Below are 22705 nucleotides of genomic sequence, written 5' to 3'. Positions count from 1 at the left end.
TCAGGGGTAGAATGCATGCCAGAGGCCCTGGGTTCAATCACCAGGAAGAAAACAAACAAACAAATAATTCCACGAATGAATTTGGAGAGGAGGGTGAAACTTGTATCTTCACTGTATCTTCCATTTATCAAAATTCTCTAGAGAAGGATACACTAAAAAGAGTGAATTTTACTGTATGTAAATTAAAAATGACTTTAAAAGCCTCTCTATACATACAGAAGATGATTCATACCTCACATTAGTTTCATCATTAAATTCTTCAGCCCATTTCTTCCTTGATTGTGCAGTAGTAGAACCATCTAAACGGTAATAGTCAATATTTCGAAGCCATTTCCCCTCACCTGAAAATTTAATGAGAAAACACAAAAGGGATTTGATACATTGCTCTGCTAACAGATTTTCCTCCTTACTCACCACTTAAAAAGGATATAAATTTATAATGCTGTATTTCCAGTATTTGTATAGTACCACACATATTTTTCTTAACCTAGGGACAATTAATTGTATTACAAATAAATTCACCACAAATTTCATTCAAAAAAATTTCAATTAAGTAGATATTGAACATAGGTGGTGGTTATTGTTTTGGTACCAGGGATCGAACCTAAGTGTCCTTAAAAACTGATCCATATCCCTAGCCCTTTTTAGTTTTTATTTTAAGACAGGGCTCAGTTAAGTTGCTTAGAGCCTCACTAAGTTTTAGAGGCTAGCTTTGAACATGCAATCCTCCTGCCTTGCCCTCCCAAGTCACTGGGATTAAAGGCCTACACCACTATGCCTGGCTTCTGAACATACATGAGAATTTCATAAAAGCATTTCTTTGATTAGAATCCTTTAAAACTGCCTAATGTAGGGCTGGGGTTGTGGCTCAGCAATAGAGCACTCGCCTCTCACCTGCAAGACCCTGGGTTCGATCCTCAGCACCACATAAAAAAAATAAATAAACAAGTGAAATAAAGGTATTGTGTCCAACTACAACTAAAAAATAAATATTTTTAAAAAAAACTGTCCAAAGTATATGATAAATTGCACTTTGCTCATGAGGTATGTTTTAATTATGCAAATGGAGGGAAGGAAGGGAGAATGGGAACAGGAAAAACAGTAGAATTAATCAGACATAACTTTCCTATGTTCATTTATTAATACATGACCGCTACAACTCCACATCATGTTCAACCACAAGAATGGGATCCTAATTAGAATAAGTTTTACTCCATGTATGTATAATATGTCAAAATACATTCTACTATCATGAATATCTAAAAAGAATTTTTAAAAAAACCTACATAAAAACTCAAGTAAATATGCAAATAGCCAGGTTTCTCCCCTTTTTATTAACAACTTGGTAACTACCAGGTGAACACCATAAACAATGATTTTATTCATTCATTGATCAAGTATTAACTGAGTGCCTGATATATGACAAAACCTTTTACTGGTTAGCCAAAAATTTCAGCATACATTTCCATTTTATGAATATTATTTGGGTGTTAATATGTGTATCTATGTGTGAGTGTGAAGGTCTTAGGTATGTGAGTTAGTGATCTGACGTCAACTTTTAGACAAGTTATGTAAAAGTTTCCCAAGACTTGCATTGATACCAGGAATTGAGTGCTTATGACATTTTAATATTTCATACATAATCTTCATTCTGAATTTTTAAAACATTTTTTAGTTATAGTTGGACATAATACTTTATTTATTTTTATGTGGTGCTGAGGATCGAACCCAGGACCTCGCACATGCTAGGTGAGCGCTCTACCACTGAGCTCCAACCCCAGCCCTTCATTCTGATTTTTTAACTATAAACATACTACTACTATTACCCATCCAAGAAAGATTCATATTTCCATGCTGTAGAGTCTTAATAAATGAATATATATGCCTTTTTAACAAATTCTTTAAACTTAGTACATTTGTTAAATAGATGTTTTTTCATATGTTTATGATTTATGCATGTTTTATACTGAAAACCTAGAATTTCCTTGCTGAAAATTCAATAATGTCTAAAAACGTAATTTTACTTATGATCTTTATTCATTCTATTAGGGAAAACAGCATATGTATCTGTGGAAAAAAGAATTTGAGAGAAGAAGGTGGATAAAAAGGTCACATTTATATTATAATCAGTCACTTCCACAGTATAAATATTGTAAAATATTATAATAAATATGCTAAACATAAATGAATGGAAAATAATATAACTATTTTTAAATGTTTTATTAGAGCTTTATAGATATATACAATAGTGGGGTTCATTTTGACATAATCATATATGCTGGAATATAATTTGCTCCATTTCATCCCAAGTACTTTCTCTTTCCCTCCTCTTCTCCCTCCCGCTGTTCCCCTTACCATACTTACTAGTCTTCCTTCTATTTTTTTATTGTTTTATTTGGTGCTTTATGGATTTGATTATTTAAAAAAGCATTTCAACATAGTTTCCTTTTTGTGATAATGGTGATGAATCTCTAATACCACTTCCATGAATCCAATGCATAAAAACTGGTAGTATAGGTCAGTAGTTAATAATATAAACCTTGGAGTAAGACTCAATGAATTTAATTTCAGTTTCACTGTTTACTAACATTTTCACTTCATGCAAATAATTAAACTCCTTATGCATCTATTTCTTTATAAAAATGGGGATAATTTTGTACCTCTTACACAGGGTTGCAGGAAGTCACTGTTTGTGCTTATGTGTTAAAGTATTTCCCCTATGCTTTTTTTCCCCTCTAGCAGTTACAAGATTTCCATCTACATCACTGACCCATTTTGAGTTGATCTTTGTGAAGGGTGAGAATTGGGATCTAGTTTCACTCTTCCAAAAATGGATATCCAGTTTTCCCAGCAACATTTGTTAAATAGTTTGTCTTTTCTCCAATTTATCTTTTGGCAATTTTTCAAGAATCAGATGACTGTATCTGTGTGGGTTTCTATTTGTGTGTTCTATTCTGCTGCATTTATGTGTCTGTTTTTATGCCAGTACCACACTCTTTTTGTATAGCTCTGTGGTATAATTTGAAATCTGGAATTCTGAATTCTGATCCATGTTGATATGAGGAATTATTTCAACTTGTATTTGCTTAAACATGCTTTGTGGGCTAAAATATAATCTATTTTGGAGAAAGTTCCATGACCAATGGTAAAGAAAGTATTTTCAGCTATTGCTGGGTTAAATGTTCTATAGATGGCTGTTATGTCCATTTAATCAATAGTATGTTTTAACTATGCAGTATCTTTGTTGATTTTATGTTGGGAAGGCATATCAGTAAGAGAGGTATATTGAAATCACCAATTATTGTAATTGAGCCAATTTGGGCCATAATGTTAGGTAGTGTTTTTCTTATGAAATTAGGGCATACATATTTACAATAGTCATACCTTATTTCTGCATTGTTCCCCTGTATAGTGACCTTTTTTGTCTCTTCTTACTAATTTTGGATTGAAACCTGCTTTGATTGATATGAGAGTAGCTACTCCTCCTTACGACTGAGTTCCATTTGCATGGAATATCATTTTCTATCCTATCACTTTCATCAATGTGTGGATGTCTTTGCCAATGAGCTATGTTTCTTGGAAAGAATATATCATTGTATCTTGTTTATTAATCCAATCTGTCACTCTATGTCTTTTAATTGGAGGATTGATACCATTTATATTGTTATTATAGAGGTATGCATTTTATCCTGACATTTTCCTTTTTGTGATATTTGATCCAATCCTAATTCTTATTTGCTTACTTAACCATCTAATGATATCTATGCTTTCCCAAGCTCTCTTAGTTGTTTTCTTCTTCTCCTGTGTGTAGTATTGCTTTATCTTTTTGCAATGCTGGTTTAGTGGTCGTGAATTCCTTTAGCTCATAGTTGTTTGGAAAGTTTAAATTTCTGCATTGATTCTAAAGGACACAACTTTACAGATTATGGCAATCAATATTAGCAGTTGTTTTCTTTCAGGGCTTGGAACATACCATTCAATGTCCCCTGGGCTTTAGAATTTCTATTAGGATATCGGCTGTTATTCTGCTAGGTTTGAATGTGTACATGTCTTGATGTCTCTTTCTTGCAGTTTTTAAAATTCTTTATTTTTCTGGAATTCTCACATTTCAAATATAATGTACCATACATAGTTTATTTTCTGGTCTGGTCTATTTGGAGTTCAATCAGTGACATTACCCAGAGTTCTTGTATATTCTGTTCAGTTTCTTAATTTTTTTTCTTATTGTCTGAAATTCAATTCATGGACTTTATCTTGAAGTCCTGAGATTTTGTCTTCTGACTTATTTAATCTATTGGTGAGAATTAGTCAACTGAGTTTTTTATTTGAATGAGTTTACATTTCCAGGACATATTTGGATCTTTTTAAGAATCTCTATCTCTTTATTGGAATGTTCCTTCATACCTTGTATTTTCTCCGTTAGGTCATTATTTAGATCTACTTTTAATTCACCAATCACTTTAACAATAATTTTTTAAAGTCTTTGGCAAACATTTCCTCTTCTTTAATATCTATAGGTTTAGTTTTTTGAGGATTATGAACATTTGGTGGCATCTTATTACCTTGATTTCTTATGTTTCTATATTGAGATCTACAAATTTTGTGGGGCCAATCTCTATTTCACCATTATATGAGGGTTTTTCTAGAGATTTTCTTTTTCTTTAGAATGTGTCCCTGAGCTAGGGGTATACCTCAGTGTCAAAACGCCTGCTCAACATGTTCACTATGAACTTTGAACAATCTCTAGCATCACATTGAAATATGAAAATCATCAGTAACTGTGACCACTTATGAGCAAAAATATATCCTATAAGACATATCAACTTATTAAAAATGTTCGGTACATGCTAGCAACTCAGGAGTCTGAAGAAGGATCACAAATTCAAGGTCAGTACCAACAACTTAGCAAATCCCAGTCTGAAAATTAAAAAAATAAAGTAAGTAGTGGCAAACTGTCCTTGGGTTCAATTTTTAGTACCCTTCCCCCAAAAAAAATGTTTACTACAAACTCACTAGTCCAGAAGTGGAAATAGCAAAATAGAAAGTGATATCCTATAATAGGCTGAAAAAATAGTGTCAAAGAAAGTATAATGGATATTAAAAATATATAAAGTATTTGAGAAAATAGGAAGAAGCAAGAAAGAAAAAACTGAAAATAAGAAGAGACATGAATTGGCATGAACATACTTTATATACAAAGATATGAAAATTCTGCTCTATATGTAAAATAGAATTGCAATGAATTCTGCTGTTGTATATTTTAAAAAATAAGATCAATTAAACAAAAAAAGGAAAATAAGAAGATAGACACAAGACAAAAAAAAAAGAAAACATGAAAGAGGGAGAAAGCATAGAAAAAAGCAAGAAGAAAAAGAAGACTAAATCCAGTTAATATTAAAAAGAAAAAACATAGCCAGGCATGGTGGTACAACCTGTAATTCCAGTGACTTGGGAGGCTGAGGCAAGAGGACAAGTTTGAGACCAGCCTCAGCAACTTAGGCCCTAAATAACTTAGTAAAACCCTATATCACAAAATAAAAAATAAAAAGGCTGGGGATGTGGCTCAGTGTTTTAAGTACCACCAAGTTCAATCCCTGGTATACACCCCACACCCCAAATAAAAACAGAAACCAAAAACACAACAGCCAGGAGTAGTAGCACATGCCTATAATCCTAGCTATTCAAGAGGTGGAGGCAGAAGGATTCCAAATATGAAGCCAACCTCTATAACTTCCTGAGATCCTGTCTCAAAATAAAAATAAATAAATAAATAAAACAGTTGGGGACATAGCTCAGTGGTAAAGCATCCCTGGATTCATCCTGAGTACCACAAAACAAACACACATACATAAAGCCCAACCACTACAGGGAGAGTGGACAGGAAGAGAGACATAAGGAAAAAAATTGATGAGACAGTGAGAGTACAGAAAAGCAGAAGAAAAATAGAATGAATAAATTCAACTGATATAACATTTTTAAAAATGCAGGGAGGAGGAACAGAGACATAAGAAAAATGACAACAGAAAAAGAGGGAGGGGCTGGGGTTGTGGCTCAGTGTTAGAGCGCTTGCCTAGAATGTGTGAGGCAATGGTTTGATTCTCAGCACCACATAAAAATAAAAATAGGTCCACTGACAACTAAAAAAATATTTTAAAAAGAAGGAGGAAAATATGTAAGAAAAAGAGTGGGAGAGAGTAGGTAAAAACAAGAGAGAATGGAATGAGTAACTCCAATTAAAGTAAAACAATACATAAAATTGGATTAAGATATGCAAAGTCAAAGAGTAGCAAGAATCTATCAAATTAACACAAAATAAAATACCAGTGAAATTTTTAAAATGCTAAGTTAAAGAATCTAAAATTATTCCCTGTAGAAGTATTTGAGACAGAATGGTTTCTTACTGGACCTTCCAACTTTGGAATGCCAGCTACTGGGAAACACAGAAAATGCACAAGTATCAAATACATGACCTCTGAGTGTCTCTGGGCATGGGGTTAACAACTACATCATCTGTCTCTGTGCTGTGTTGGGAGCTGTATATTTAGTTTGTCACCCATCCAGCTCAGCATTTCTGCTTCAAAAGCTTCCAGAACTCAGATTCTTTCACCTCTCCATACTGACCTCAACATGCCTGCCTCTGATGCATATCTGGGAAGTTCTGGCTTTTCTGTGGCATTAACAGGCACATAAAAACTCTTGGGAGGCTCTGAGGAATTTGCTCTAAGTGTCTGCAGTCCTGCAGCCAGATCTTTCTCTGGCTGAGAGGACTAACAGTACGAACCTCACCCACCTTTCTATCATGCCATCAGGAAAGTCTGGAAGTTCCTGAATGAATCCTGATGCTATTCTGCAGACTGCCACAGGTGTGTACATACTGTTACCCCCAACTCTAACAATTCTTGCCCTGCCCTTCCTCATATAGCCAAGATGGGTCTGAAAATTCCATGATTAATCTCAGCAGTTGAAATCTATTTGAAGAGATGAAACTCTACCAGACTATGTCAGGTTTGCACACACCTGTGTAATTGTAGTTTGCCAATTTCCAAGGAATTTCCATTGGCCTTCTGCAGTCTAGAGTTCCACACAGGTTTGTGCTACTGCCTCATTTTTGAGTGCAGGTAGATTTTTGGACTGGGCCCCAGAAAATCAAATGAAAGTAATGGAAAAGTAGCCCACAGAAACAAAAATTGAAAGATAGGGCTGGGGCTATAGCTCACTGGTAGAGTGATTGCCTTGCACACGTGAGGCACTGCATTTAATCCTCCACATAAAATTAAATAAAATATATAAAAAAAGAAACTTGCAAAACTGGATTTAAAAAAACAAAACTGAAAGATAAAAAAGAAAAAAGAGTGCCAAAAAGTATAGGTATTCTCTTTCTATGCTCAATCTTTTTACTCAGTATGTCTAGTCACTGAGTCAACACTTCTTAAAATCTTTATGATTTCTTCTTTCAGCATTCCAAGAGAGAGAACAGAGACATAAGATACTCTGACTTGTAATCCATACATCTCTTCAAGGAGCTTTTGCTCTCCCTCACTGAGCACACCAGGCAAGGATGCAGTCTATTTCTCTATTCTTTCTCTCTCTTATTATTATTTAAAAAAATTTTCTGGGTTTCATATGGTCACTGAATGAGTTGGACTCCAGTGCAATAGGACTTTGGGGGGAATAGGTGGGGGTAATGGGGATTGATGCTAGTACCACTGAGCTATATCCCCAGACATCATGAGAAAATGAAATTACAAGCTCAGCATATTTTAATAAAGATGTGCAATTCCTTAATAAAATACTTGCGATCTGAATCAAACAACACATAGAGAGAATCATAAACCACGATCAAGTGAGATTTATCCCAGGCTTGCCAAGTTGATTTAACATCAAAATTTAAAATCAAAAATAATACACTATATCAATAAAGAAAAAATAATTTATTCTCAATAGATGCAGAGAAATCATTTGAGAATATCCTATATTCTCTCATAATAAAAATACTCAACAAACTAAAATTACATTGAAACTTCATCTACTTGATAAACACCACCTATGAAAACCTACAGTTACTATTGTAGGAAATAACAGACTGGATATAAAAGACTAGATTTTCTACCCATAACATTAGGAACAAGACAAGGATGTCCACTGTTGCTACTTCCATTCAACATATAATGGAGTTCCCTAACTAGAGCAAAAGAGAAACAAACATAAATAAAAGGCATCCATTTTAGAAAGAACTATTTCTATTTGTAGATGCCATGATCTTGTAAACAGAATATCCAAAACAATCTTCTAAAAAAGATTAAATAAGAAAATAAATTCAGCCAGTTTGCAGCAGCCAAAATCAATATACAAAAGTCAATTTATACATTTCCAGTGAACAAAAATGAGAACAAAATCTCATTGCCAACAGCAACAAAAAGAATAAAACATGTAAAGATAAATTTAATAAAAAGAAGCATAAAATTTATACTCTGAAGACTACAAAATACTGATTAAAGTAATTAAAGTCCTTAACAAATAGCAAACATCCCATGTTCATAGGTTAGAATACTCTTATTATTAAGATAGCAATACTTGCTAAAATTAAATATTGTGGAAACTCATGAGCAGACAAAACAATTTTGAAGAATTAAGTAGGAAGAGTCACACTTAATTTTTTTGCAGAGTCGGAGAATCAAACTCAAAACCTCACATGCTAGGCAAGCATTTTACCACTGAAGTATATCCTATCAATTCCCCAATTTTAAAACTTACTTTCAAAGCAATGGTAAACAAGGCAGTGAAATACTAGCATGAAGACTGACATAAAGATCAGTGGAACAGAACTGGGGGTCAGAAAACAAACCTATATCCTTTGACATACTTTTTAAAGTACCAAAATCATTAAATGAGGAAATAATATTGTTTTCAACAAATAGTACTGGGACCACTGGATATCCACAGCAAAAGTCAGAAGATGGGGGGCTGGGGATGTGGCTCAAGCGGTAACGTGCTCGCCTGGCATGCGCGGGGCGCTGGGTTCAATCCTCAGCACCACATAAAAATAAAATAAAGATGTTGTGTCAACTGAAAAACTAAAAATAAATAAATAAATATTTAAAAAAAGTCAGAAGATGGAACCTTACTCCACAACATATATAAAAAATAACTCAAAATGGATCAAAGATCCATTTAATGATCCAATGTAAGAACATAAAACTTTTAAAAAGGAAACAAAGGAGTAAATCTTCATGGCTTTAGATTTGGCAATGGTTTCTTAAAAATGACATTAAAAGCACAACCAACAAAAAAATAGATAAATAGACTTCATCAAAATGAAATCATTTTTGTATACAAAAGGTCACAATCAAAGTGAAAAGACAATTCACAGAATGAGAGAAAATATTTGCAAATAACATATCTAGTATGCAGAATATAATTTTGAAACATTCATATCTAAACAACAAAAGACAACAAATGCAATTTTAAGAAGAGCAAAAAAAAAAAAAAAAATGAAAATGAGCAAAGGACCTGAATAGACATTTTCCAAAGAAGATAAACAAACAGCCAACAAGCACATGAAAAGATATTCAGTATTACTAGCCATCAGATTAATGCAAATCAAAACCACAGAGATGCCACTTTATAACCAATAGGGTGGCTAAAATTAAAAAAAAGAAAAAGAACAAGTGTCATGGGAGACTTGATGCAGGAGGGTCTCAATTTTGCAGCCAACCTGAGAAGCTTAGTGAGACCCTGTCTTAAAAGATTAAAAGGGCTGGGAGTGTAGCTCAGTGGTAAAGTATACCTGGGTTCAATTGCTAAGAAGAAAGAAAAAAAAAAGAGAGAGAGAAATGAATAACAAGTTTTGACAAGGATGTAAAGAAATTGAGATGCTTCTATATTGCCCTTGGAGTATAAAATTATACAGCCAGGTGCAGAACAGTTTGGTGATTCCTCAATAATTTTAACAAAGAGTTATCCTTTGACACACTAATTACACCCCAAGTATATATTCAGAAGAATCGAAAACAAGTGTTTAAATAAACAGAAATTGCATATGAATGTTCATAGCATCATTGTTATTAATAGCCAAAAGGTATCAATAGAAGCAGAGAAATCATATTGAGCTCAAATATCTCAATGAATACAGATATTGAAACTGTGGCATTATTCAAACAATAAAATATTACTAGGCTATAAAATGGAAATAAATAATAATGCATGCTACAAATGGATTAACATTGAAAATACTGGGCAAAGTGAAAGAAGTCAGTAAATAAGAGACAATATATTATGTTCCCATTAACATGAGTGGTCCTAAATAGGACAATTTTATAGAGACATAAAGTAGATTAGCAGTTGCTTGGTTGTGAGGGAGTTGAGGGGGAGAGTAGGGAGGTAATCCCTAAAGGTACAGAGATTTATTTGTTAGTGACTAAAATATTCCAACATTGACTATGGTGAATATCTGTGAATATATTAAAACCATTACCTTACATAAACTATTGATTTATTTGGTACCAGGGATTGAACCCAGGGAACACTTAACCACTGAGTCACATTCTCAGCCCTTTTTATTTTTTTTTATTTTTGATACAGGGTCTCACTAAGTTGCCAAGGGAAGCCTTGAACCTACAATCCTCCTGCCTCAGTCTCCCAAGTCGCTGGGATTACAAGCATGCACCCCTACCCAGCTCCCCCTTCTATACTTTAAATCGGTAAATTTTATAGGGGAGAATTATATATTAACAAAGATATATAAAAATTAAAATTTTTACTATAATTACAACAACAAAGACTACTGTATTAGGAAATTTTGTTAAATAATTCAATTTTAACTGCCCTTGTCACAAAAAGTAACTGTGAGGTGATAGATATGCTAATATATTTCACTAAATGGCCACATTATTAATATCTATTTGTATTGTATAATATGATGTTGTTAATATCAAATATACACAAGAATATTTTGTTTAAAAAAAAACAGAGGTATGTGAAAAGAACCAAGAGAAAGAATAGAAAAAAAAAAAACTTATGTATTAGGGTTATGAGACTCACAACATTTTGTTTCCTTTATTGTTTTGTTTCCTTTATTGTTAAAATGTCTTTACAATATGTTTAAATAAGTATTTTAAAAATTATTTTATAGAAATGTTTGTAACTCACCTTTATAAATAAGAGGTTTGTCTTTATCTTCTGTTTTCTCTCTACTAGCCAATTCAAGAAAATCTTCAATCAAGTCCAGAGATATGAGTGACTGGCTGAAAACAAGACTGGAAAAAAAAAAAGATTAGTGTTCAAACACTAGAACATTCACCTTAAAAAAAAAATCATCTAGTAAAGGCTCCACTTCTTCCCAATCCATAAATTAACACAATTATAATCAAAATCTTAACAGGATTTTATGTAGAAATTAACATGAGAGTAAAATTCATAAGGGAATGTCAAGTATTGAACAACCAAAACAATTTTGAGAATCAAAAAGATGGAGGTCTAAGTCTACATGATTCCAATACTGAAAAAGATACCGTAATCAAGACTACTGGTGAAAGGACAGGAACAGATCAATGGAACAGGAAAGAATACAGAGTCATATAATGTGGATAATTGGTTTTTGGCAACAGGGAAAAAGCAATTCAATGAAAAATGGATAGTCTTTTTAATAATGGTCTTGGCAAAACTGGACATTCATATAAAAAAACAATGAACTTTGGTTCAAATTTCATATCTTATGCAAAAAGTAGGTCAAAATGGAACATAAATCTAAATGTAAAATATAAAAACTATAAAATATTTAGAAGGTCATATGGAAGAAAATCTTTTAACTTAAACTATCTTAGAAACATGACAATAAATGGATGACTGGTGAAAAATAAAGGTGATAAACTGGACTTCATTTAAATGAAAAGCTTTTGCTCTGCAAAAGACACACTGTTCCAAGGAGGTAAAAAATTTTTAAATCTCCCTATTAAAAGTATTACAATATTTCAAAATTCTATGCATCCTATTATATGTTATCATTCCATTTCAAATAGGTCTGCAAATTCCTGATTCTCTATTCTAGTGAGTTTAAACTCATTTTTAGCCATGAAATACATTTGTTGACCTAAAGTTTAATATGAAATTAAAACACATAAAATCAGCATGATACTTTAGGTATTGTGGGAAAAGGAAGAAAAATGCCACTGGTAACTCATCCTCTGCTCTAGGTTAACAACTTGCTCAGAAGTAATCTGAAAACCACTATTCTGATCCAATACAGTAGTGAGTAAATGGATAATATGTGATAAAAAAAAAAAAGCTTGGAAGAGAATGTAGAAGGAATTCCTATCCCTTACATATACAAAGTAGGTCGATATATAAAAAGTTATGTATTAGTGGTAAGTGTGTTTCTTAAGTTTTACTTGATTCTGGCAGGGAGGTGCTTATGATTCCAAAACATCCCTTAATAGTCACCACTAAATGTGTTTAGATTTAGTGGAGATAAAAAGAACAGCTGAAGCTATGAAAGAGCTGCTGAATTTAACAACATATAAATTTTCTGTTATATGGCTTCCTGATCTTTGCACTACCAGAGGCTACTATCTCCCAGTTGCCAACTTCTAGAACACTGGTAAAGAAATGAATTGAGTCCTAGCGCTCAGCTTAAATAACCAAAGCCTATGTCTTGACACCTAAGTAGTCTGGTTATCTATCTCAGAATCAAAAATTTCTCTGAAACAATTAATGTGAATTGCAAATTATTTTTTGTTAGTGTATATTAATTATATAAAATGGTGCATTCCATTATGGCAAATTCATACATATGTAAAAGCAATTTCACTATCCAATAACTTCATTACCCTTGTCTCCTATACCTCAATGATCCCCTTCTTCAAACCTAATGAGGCTCCCTCTAGTTCCATGGCATCTCTTTCTTCCTGTTTTTGTCCCTTTAGCTTCAACTACACATGAGAGAAAACATGATACTTTTCTGACTTATTTTGCTCAACATTATGATCTCTAGTTTCATGTATTTTCCTACAAATAACATAATTTTGTTCCTCCTACGGCTAAGTGAAACTACACACAAACTCTCTCTCTCTCTCTCACTCACTCACACACACCCTTTCTTTATGCATTTATCTGTTGACTCACACCTAGGATGATTCAAAACAGCTACTGTGAACTTTGTTGCTGTAAACATGGACATGAATGTATCACTTAAGTATGCTGACTTAAATTCTTTTGGATAAATACCAAGGAGTGATATAACTAGATCTTATAGTAGTTGGATTTTCAGCTTTTGGAGTAATCTTCATACTGATTCCCATAGTGGCTCTACTAATTTGCATTCTCACTTATAATATGTAAGTACTTCTTCCCCCACACTCCCATTCTGCATCCTAGCCATCCTAGCCAGCATTTATTATTTGCATTCTTGAGAATTGCCATTCTAACTGGAGTGGGATGGAATCATAGTATAGTATTGATTTGCATTTCCCTGATGGCTAAAGATATTGAACATTTTTTCATAACATGTTGGTCATCTGCACACCTTTAGAGGTGTCTGCTCATTTCTTTTGCCCATTTTTATTGAATGGGTTGTTTTTTTTTAAACAAACATTTATTTTTTAGGTGTAGATGGGCACAACACAATGCCTTTATTTGTATGTGGTGTTGAGGATCAAAACCGGGTCCTACAGGTGCTAGGCGAGCACTCTACCACTGAGCCACAATCCCAGCCCTGGGTTGTTTTTTTGGTGTTGATTTTTTAAGTTGTTTATTATGGAAATTAATCCTCTGTTGGAAGAGTAGCTGGCAAAGATGTACTCCCATTCTGTAGGCTGTCTCTTCACTCTTTTAATTGTTTCCTTTTCCTATAAAGAGGGTTTTTAATTTGATGCCATCCCATTCATTGGATCTTGCTCTTACAAGGTTACGATAATACAAGTAATAACTAATAGTTGAACTCTAATAAGTATTCAATTATGGGTAACCTTCTATGATGATAGCATATTCTATTATAGCAGAGGGCAGGTGGACATCTACAGTGAATATGGGAGAAGAAATTCCTATATAGGAAAAGACCATTAAAATCCTTCTATACTCTTAATTTTAAATCACAGAGGTTGATAGTGAAAAAAAAGCAAGTTTATAGTAATAATATCTTCTGAGTTTTCAGAAACTCTTAACTCAAATATCTACTTACTAATTGACATCTCTCATGTGTACCTAACAGGCCCATCAAACATAACAACCAGGGGCTGGGGTTGTGGTTCAGTGGTAGAGTGCTTGCCTCACATGTGTGAGGCACTGAGTTTGATTCTCAGCACTGTATATAAATAAATTATTAAAATAAAGTCCATCGACAACTAAAAAAATATTTTAAAAAGAAACTAAACAGCCAGAGTAAGACTCCCAATTTCTTCCAATAAAACTGAGGCTTAGGAGTCACTCTCTGACTACTCTCTCTTTGCTACCCTGTATGTATTTCATCTATCAAGTCATTCTGTTTCTACTCCAAATCATATCCTTTATTTCCATACAATATATGCCAACATCATCCCCTACCTAAGCCATTAGTTTCTGTATAACTACAGTGGCAATACACTACCAACCAAACAAAAAAAGTTATATTGAGCACTTAGTAGGTGCTAGGTACAGTGATCAACAACAAAAAGAATAATATACTGGGCTGGGGATATAGCTCAGTTGTAGAGTGCCTGCCTTGCCCGTGTGAGGACCTGGGTTAAAACCCTTGTACTGAGAAGAACAAAAAAGGGAAAAAAATAGTCTGTGTCTTCAAACAGCTAACTACCACTTTTTCCAGTAGAAAGACATAAACAAGTGAGTGCTTTAAAATGTGTTAAGAGTAGAATATATTCAAAGGTCCTATGACAATAAGAATTTTGTCTCTTTCAAGGGGGCTGAAAGAGTAAGTTTGAATTTTTTAAGATAAAGTATCATTTTTTTAGTCTTCTGTTAAATTATTTGAAAAGAAAAATAATAAAGAAAGAACAATCAAACAGGTAAAATGTTAAAAGTCTGAAAAATGTCCATTAGGTTTGAAGATAAGAAGATCACTAGGGACTTCAGAAAGAATTTCAGTAAAGTCACAGGGTTTTATACATGGTGAAACATAAATATCTACTAAAAGCTTGAGACCAAAAAATAAATTCAGAGTACAAAAACTACAAGTAAAAAACAACATGGAAAAATAATCTGAGTATGTGGTCAAAACTAGTTCTTAAAAGAAAAATAGTATTTCTATTGGTCTAGCACTACAATAACCAAAGAGAATACATCTCTAAACAAGAAAAAAATAACAGATTTTTAAAAAATAAAACTGTTTAAGCAGTAGTAATGTTATCAAAAGGCTTATTTATACAATAAATACAGGAAAGAACTTACACTTTATCCCCAATTTCCTCTGCCATTCGAAGAATTTCAAAGAGAAGTACCATTTTTCCAGAATGCTCTAAAACCTCAGCATCAGCATCTGTAACAAAATCTTTGTACCAGTCTGGAGCTGGGCTGCTTGGATTAGAAGAGGAAGTAGCTTTACCTAAATAAAATAGAATATAAATAAGTAGGTAAATCAAGAAAATGAGACCAGGAGAAACAGAAACAGATCAACCAAGGAGAGACTAAGAGAGAGACTAATGTAGATTTCGGAGAAGTGAGGCAATTGGGGTCAAACACACACACACACACACACACACACACACACACACACACACACAGATAGACACCAATCCAGGAGGAAGAGCTCTACACTGATAGAGAAAGACATGAAATGGAGGGAAGAGAGAGACAGGGATAAATGCCAAGTGACAACAAGCAATAGATGGACACTGAGACAATGCAAGTATGAGAGGAAAACCCTGGAAATAGTGTGGGGAGTTCACAAAGAGACTCCAAGAGATGGAAATCCCAGAGGCTCTGAGGGTAAAAGTCTCAAAACATACCCCAAGAGAGGAATTAACAGACACAGAGATACTCAGAGATCAAGAGAGAAAAGGGCTTTAAGATAGGACACATTTCACTGTGCTACAGAATTCTGGAAAACTCAAAACAAGGATTTACCAGGGAATTGCCCTATCATGCTAAATCACTTCATTGTGATTCCTCCACATAAACACTTTGATTATAAAAGGCACAAGAAGAAAGCCTCACAAAATAATCTGTTAAAGAATTTAAATATGGTTTGATTAAAAGTAAGGAATATTCCATTGCTTTGTAATGCAGAATATTTTCAATTTACATATTTTCTATTATAAAATATTTAGGTACTCAGAAAAGTACATAGAATATCATGAACAGCTGTACTTCCACATCTCATCTTTATCACATTTTAATACTAATACACTCCTGATGCAGCTGAAGCCTAGTATGTGACCCTAACAAATCCCATTTTCTTTCCCTCTCTACTAAGAGGTAACTAAACCCCTAAATTCTATCTTGACCATTTCTATGCAAGTCTTTATATTTTTACTACATGTTGTTGGTCATTAGCCGTTATCTGGGACCATGAATGGTACACAGTCCCCTAAACTGATATAAAACTTTTCATGAGCCAGGTGCAGAGCCGCATGCCTATAATCACAGCGGCTTTGGAGGATGAGGCAGGAATATCACAAGTTCAAACATAGCCTGAGCAATTTAGGAAGGCCCTAAGTAACTTAGCAAGACCTTGTCTCAAAATGGGCCAGGGATGTGTGGCTCACTAGTAAAAGTGACCCTGGATTCAGTCCACAGTACCAAAATCAAAACAAACAAACAAAATAACAACAACAAAAAACTCACAAAACCTTTCTATGATAACAATGGCTAGATTGTAAAACCAATGTGGTTTATTCCAAATGTTTGCTTTCCTGTGGGGTCTAGAATTTAGAATGAGCCAAACAGATGTGAATAGTTCTCAGTAAAAATCTTGGGCTCTAAGTTTCTAATGAGCTTCTCTGGTGGACAACACTTCATTCATATTGTAATAACTCACTGCTAGAGAAATTAGGAGTATCCCAGGTGATTCCACTGGAAGAGGACTTTTAGAAGGTTGTGCCCGATTTCAACTGGACTTCATGCTATGTACTTTTCACTATGTTGATTTTGCTTTGTATTCTTTTATTATAAAAACAAACAAAAAAGCCACATAGTCCTGTATATGACTATATGCTGAGTCCTGTGAAGCTTTCTACTGAACCAATGAACCTAGGTGTGGTGGGGTCTCCTGACTCACAGCTTATCAAACAAATTAACTAACTAAAAGGTTTGTAATTGTTTATACAGATACACTTTTTGGAGACAGAATTGTCCTATTATGATGTTGGGCAATAATATACCAGATTTATTTATTCAACAAATATTTATTGAGTGCTTTCTATGTGCTGCATTCTATTCTAGAAGCTTCACAATTTGCCCACTGGCAAATAATAGAACCTTGGGAGAATTCTGTACTAAAATAATTTAAGTGAAAATATCAGAACTAAAAAAGTAGGACAGCTAAATATGAATGAAGTTCAGAACAGCACTGATAATTTCTGTACAAATACAACAGATCTCATTCCACTTAGTTTTGTGGTGCTGGGGATCAAACCAAAGCCCTCCGCATGCTAAGCACATGGTCTACAACTGAAATATGCCCACAACCCTCCTGATCAAATATTGATTCTATTGGATATAATGATAGTACTTTATAGTCAAGTCTAAAAAACAAAATGATACAAATAAAGGGTATTTAATTAATAAATATCCTAAGTATTGTATGAAATAAAAACTTAGATACTTCTTGCTGAATTTTCTTATTCCATTATCCACATGGATCAGTCATGACTTCTGCTGTAACTGTGCTGTGTGTGTGTGTGTGTATACACACACACAATATATATAAAAATGAATGAATGGAGTATCAGGAGCGCTCTGGAAATACACACTCTTAAGTCCTGAGCAAGAGATACTGAACAATTATTGTGCCTAGCAATAACTTGGGCTTTACCTCCACTCAGATAATGAAGCCTGGCTCCAGGAGTAGGCATCACCTGGTGGGGTTGAGTTACACTCACCCATTCCCTTGTAATCCTACCCCTTTTCCCTTTTGGGGATAGAAGGTTCCATGGACGCTCCCCTTGTGTGTCCCCAATGTAAGAATAAAGCATTCCAGGGGTTCTCTCTCTCTTTCCGCGGACCCCTAAGGTCGCAGAGCAGTCCCCGGAGTTTGAAAAGTACTTCTGTGTGTTTGTGTGCTTCCTTCGCCGTTTTCTTAAGTTATTACAATAGTCAGATTTTGTGAACCCAGCATTAGGTCGCCAGCTATAATAGATGGTGATGATAGAGGGCAGGAGGTGTAGCTTAACAGTATAGTGCTCTTGGGTTAAATTCTCCACAACAAAAAAAATCCTTAAAAATTAAGGCATAAATGAAATATAAGATAAATAGAAAATTATACCTTCACAATTAACTACTTAATGCATTCTAAATATATATTTAAGTAAAAGTTTCTTTATCATACTTGTAGCACAAAACAATATAGATTTTTAAAAAGAAAGTAGCACAGCTGGTTATGGTGGCACAAGCCTATAATCCCAGAAACTCAGAAGGCTGAGTCACAAGGCTTCCTAGTTTGAGCAACTTAACAAGGCCCTCAGCAACTTAGTGATACCCTGTCTCAGAATTAAAAACAAAAACAGAAAAAGTTGGAGATGTGACTCAGTGGTAAAGCACATATAAAGTAGCATATCATTATATGTATGTATTCAGTAGTAGTAGTAGTAGAATGGTGCTGTAGGTAGGACCTACTTAAATACTAACTTCATGGTAGGGTGTGGGAGTGAGTGTGTAGTTTGTGTATATAAAGGAAATCCTCTTGTCTAATGTTATTGGCTGGTTATTTGAAAAAGTTAAAGAATGGATCATGAAATAAATGATATCAATATACTATACATACTTTTAAAATACAAAATATTCTCTGGACAAAACAGAAAAATGGTGCAACAAGTTTGAATATAATTCGTCCCCACTGAAACTCATGTTAAAGTTTGATTACCAATCTAATGATGCTGAGAGGTAATGGTACTTTGAGAAGTGATTAGGTCATTAAGAGAGAATAATGCCTTCTCACAGGAATGGGTTCCCACTTGCCACAGAGTAAAGAAAGTCTGCCCCTAATGTTTTCTAGTTTTCGTGAGTGCTCATTTATCCTCAACAGACATGGCTGCCCAATCGTGGACTTTTAAGCTTCCATAACTGTGAGCCCAAATAAATCTCTTTCCTTTATAAATTACAGTTTCAAGTATTTTGCTACAGCAACAGAAAATGGACTAAAACAAATGGCAAGTGCCATGAAAGTCTTTTGTTCATTGATATAACCCAAGCTTCTAGAATAGTATGCAGCACATAGAAAACACTCAGTAAATATCTGTTGAATGAATAAACCTGGTATATTATTGCTAATATTACCGCCCAACATCATAATAGGAGAATTCTGACTCCAAAAAGTGTATCCATATAAACAATTACAAACCTTTTAAAATGTTACTGTTCAGAGATAAAGTTCATACTAAAAATATTAAAAAAAATAAATCTAACACTTTGAAATAATTAATATAGGCATTCCTTAATGCAAAACTTTACTTTCACACAACATAAAAATGGGAATGCTGAAGTGACCTTGAATGACATATTCAAGATGCTGCTTCTCAGAAAAATCAAAAAAGTTACTGCAAAAGAATTAAACAGCAACTCTGATGTGTACAGAAAATATGTAGCAAAATCATACTACAGCTCAATTAAAGCCAACTACATATTTGATACCCATTTCAAATTCTATATATAGCATTTTGAACCATTAATATTACCTATTCACCTTTTCTTACATTTACTCTAAGAAAGTACTTTTATCTTAGTTATACTGTATACGCTATAGAAGTTTTAATACTGTGATATACTCATGGAATTAATGTAGATTTAAATAATAGATTTCCATCATCTATTAGTTCTGGAGATGCTTCTGATGAACTATACATACATATAAGCTACAAAAATATAAAGTGCATCTATGTATAAATAATGTTAATTTGAGTGCACACAGCTATAAAAAAACAAAAACCCTATGCAATGTGGTTAAATTTTGTCTTTTAAAACACATGACATTCCCTATCTGCTTTCAGATTCTCAACATGTAGCCTCCTACTTTCTAATCCTTTTCTATTATGGTATATATGGAAAGCAATAATACTTACATAGCATGCCAGAGGAAAAAAGGAAGAGGCTACTCACTTCTGGCAGTAATTCAGTTGTTCAGACCCCACCTGTACTTCCAAGTGATGAAGAAATCATCAACATACTTTTACATAAACTACTTACAGCATAAGACAATATACACTGGGTGATTGTTTCTTCCTCGTAACAATAAGTTATAAGAAAAATTTCAACAAATTATATTTAAATCATCCCCAGGATATATATGCTGTCTCCAACTAGAACTTAAAATATGTGTGTGTGTGTGTGTGTGTGTGTGTGTGTATTTTTTTAGGGCTGGAGTTGTGGCTCAGCGGTGGAGCACTCGCCTAGCACATGTGAGGCCCTGGGTTCGATCCTCAGCACCACATAAAAATAAATAAATAAAATGAAGATATTGTGCCCAACTACAACTAAAAACTAAATAAATATTAAAAAATATTTTAGGGGCTGGGGTTGTGGCTCAGCGGTAGAGCACTAGCCTTGCACGTGCAAGGCCCTGGGTTCGATCCTCAGCACCACATAAAAATAATAAATAAATAAATAAATAAAGTTTAAAAGAAAATAAATGAATGGATGAAATTTAAAAAATATTTTTAAAAAGATGAGGGACTTGAGAACTATATATAAGTGGAAAGGCAGATTGAGGGAACAAAGGAGGATATTACAGGAGCTTCCCATTATCTGAAATTAAACTATTCCTTTACTATTATAAAAATATTCTTAAATCTGATTGGAAGATGAACACTGACAGTAAACTGCCCTTATGTGATAGCAGGAAAGAACAAAAAGGAGGGGAATTTTATAGTTTAATTTTGTTGAATCCCCTGATTTCTTGGTGAATCCAGGATTTGTGATTAGGCTGCCACCTGTCTATTCTATGGAGGTACTGAAGAGAGAAATGTTTATCAAAGAATCACCAACTTGGTTCAGCTGTAGATCTGAGACAAGTCAAACCTGTTGGATCATAGGATCATTCAGATGACCCCCTTATCTCTTTTTTCCTCACAGAGAATTAACTGCTTTGTTCCAAAGCTCCCAAAGGCCGGATATTCAGAGCCATTACACTATGCTCTCTTCAGATGTTTGATATTTCAAATATTCTGATATTTGGTCCCACCTTCAAAGATCCTAAACACACAATCAGGCTGCAATAGGAGAATACAGAGGCTCAATGCCAATCTTTCAACACATATACATGGTTAAAGAGAACATAAGACATAGGAGATTTTGATCTAAGACTTTCACTTTCATACACAAAACAGAAAAGACCAAAAAAAAAAAAAAAAGTGGCACATGCCGTACATAATACAGGGGAAACTGAAAGTAGACAATAATTACAGATTATGAAGAATTAGAAAGGAAAAAGACTAAATGATTAAGGTTAGTTTTACTATATAAATAAAATTAATTACAATCATACTTCATTATCTGAAATACTTCCAGTTAATCCTATATGGTTAAGTGAAAATAACATGGGGACTTTAATATTAGACATATTTTGGTCCGAATCCCAGATATACTACTCATTTATAAAACTAAAGATATCAACTACATTTCAAGGCTGCTCAAGAACAGTTAGCTAACAAATAGTTAAAATAACATAGTGTATGTATGTGTATGTAAATGAATATTAATTTTTCTTTTTTTCCTTTTATTCCAAATTCCAAAAAGAACAAATTGGCTTTCCCATAATTGAAGATTCATCAGATATATGTTATATGTATGTAACTATTCTAGACTTTAATAAACTGAGAAAAGAAATTCCTTTAAATCAAGTAGAGACAATAATAATAGACTGAAAAAAACACTAATAACTTGATATTTTCTAAATCAATGTGCCATTGTTCATTAGACTCACTATCTTCCAGCTTTAAAGAAACTGAAGGGTTGTTTCCTGCTTCATCCATATTTCCTTCACCACCTCCTCGAGATCTTGAATTCCAAACTTTGATCACTTCAACATCATTGTCACTGCCACTTCCACTTGAGCTACTGTCTTTTTTCCCCTTCTTCCCCTTTGTTTTCTTCTTTCTAAAAAAAGAAAGAAGAATGTTAGGAAAGCCAAGCAAAGATAAAAAAGCCAATTATCATAGGACAGTTAGCAAGTAGGGGTTTTAAATGATCAACTCAGGGCACAAAAGGTACTCAACTTACTTTGTATAATCATCGGAGCTTAAACTCATGGAAGTTTCGTCAGAATCTGAAGCTATAAATTCATCCATACTATCTTCATCAAAATATCCCTAGAGAAAACAAATGACAAGTTTGAGTAGGTTATTTAAATGTATACTGGAAATTATAATCATGCTTCATTTCAGTTGAAGGTAAGTTCATTGACCTCAGATAAAGAAGAACTGAGGAACTAACACAGATGGGAAGAGAGAAAGGAGACTCAACAGATAAGAAAGACTATGCAATGGCGGTCTTAGACTGAATCATGGACAAGAATGAGAATATAAATAGAAACACAGATGAAATCCATACAATGTTGTTAATAGTATTG

General features: G+C 33.8%; 1 protein-coding gene across 7 annotated transcripts in view; it reads right to left on the bottom strand.

The window, feature by feature from the left end:
* Atrx (ATRX chromatin remodeler) overlaps positions 1-22705 on the bottom strand; it is a 224947-nt gene that overhangs the window by 42868 nt on the left and 159374 nt on the right. For all 7 annotated transcript variants that reach the window (XM_071606698.1, XM_027922953.2, XM_071606695.1 and 4 more), the window contains 5 exons: positions 22357-22445; positions 22061-22233; positions 15376-15529; positions 11149-11255; positions 233-341 (listed from right to left, as the gene is read on the bottom strand). In XM_071606698.1, the coding sequence (XP_071462799.1) occupies positions 233-341; positions 11149-11255; positions 15376-15529; positions 22061-22233; positions 22357-22445 (632 nt within the window). The remainder of the gene's footprint in view (positions 1-232; positions 342-11148; positions 11256-15375; positions 15530-22060; positions 22234-22356; positions 22446-22705) is intronic.

Source organism: Marmota flaviventris, chromosome X (assembly GCF_047511675.1).
Source record: "Marmota flaviventris isolate mMarFla1 chromosome X, mMarFla1.hap1, whole genome shotgun sequence".
In the NCBI taxonomy this organism is placed as follows: Eukaryota; Metazoa; Chordata; class Mammalia; order Rodentia; family Sciuridae; genus Marmota; species Marmota flaviventris.
Note: the sequence above shows the minus strand (reverse complement) of the source record. Positions and strands in the feature narration are given on the sequence as shown.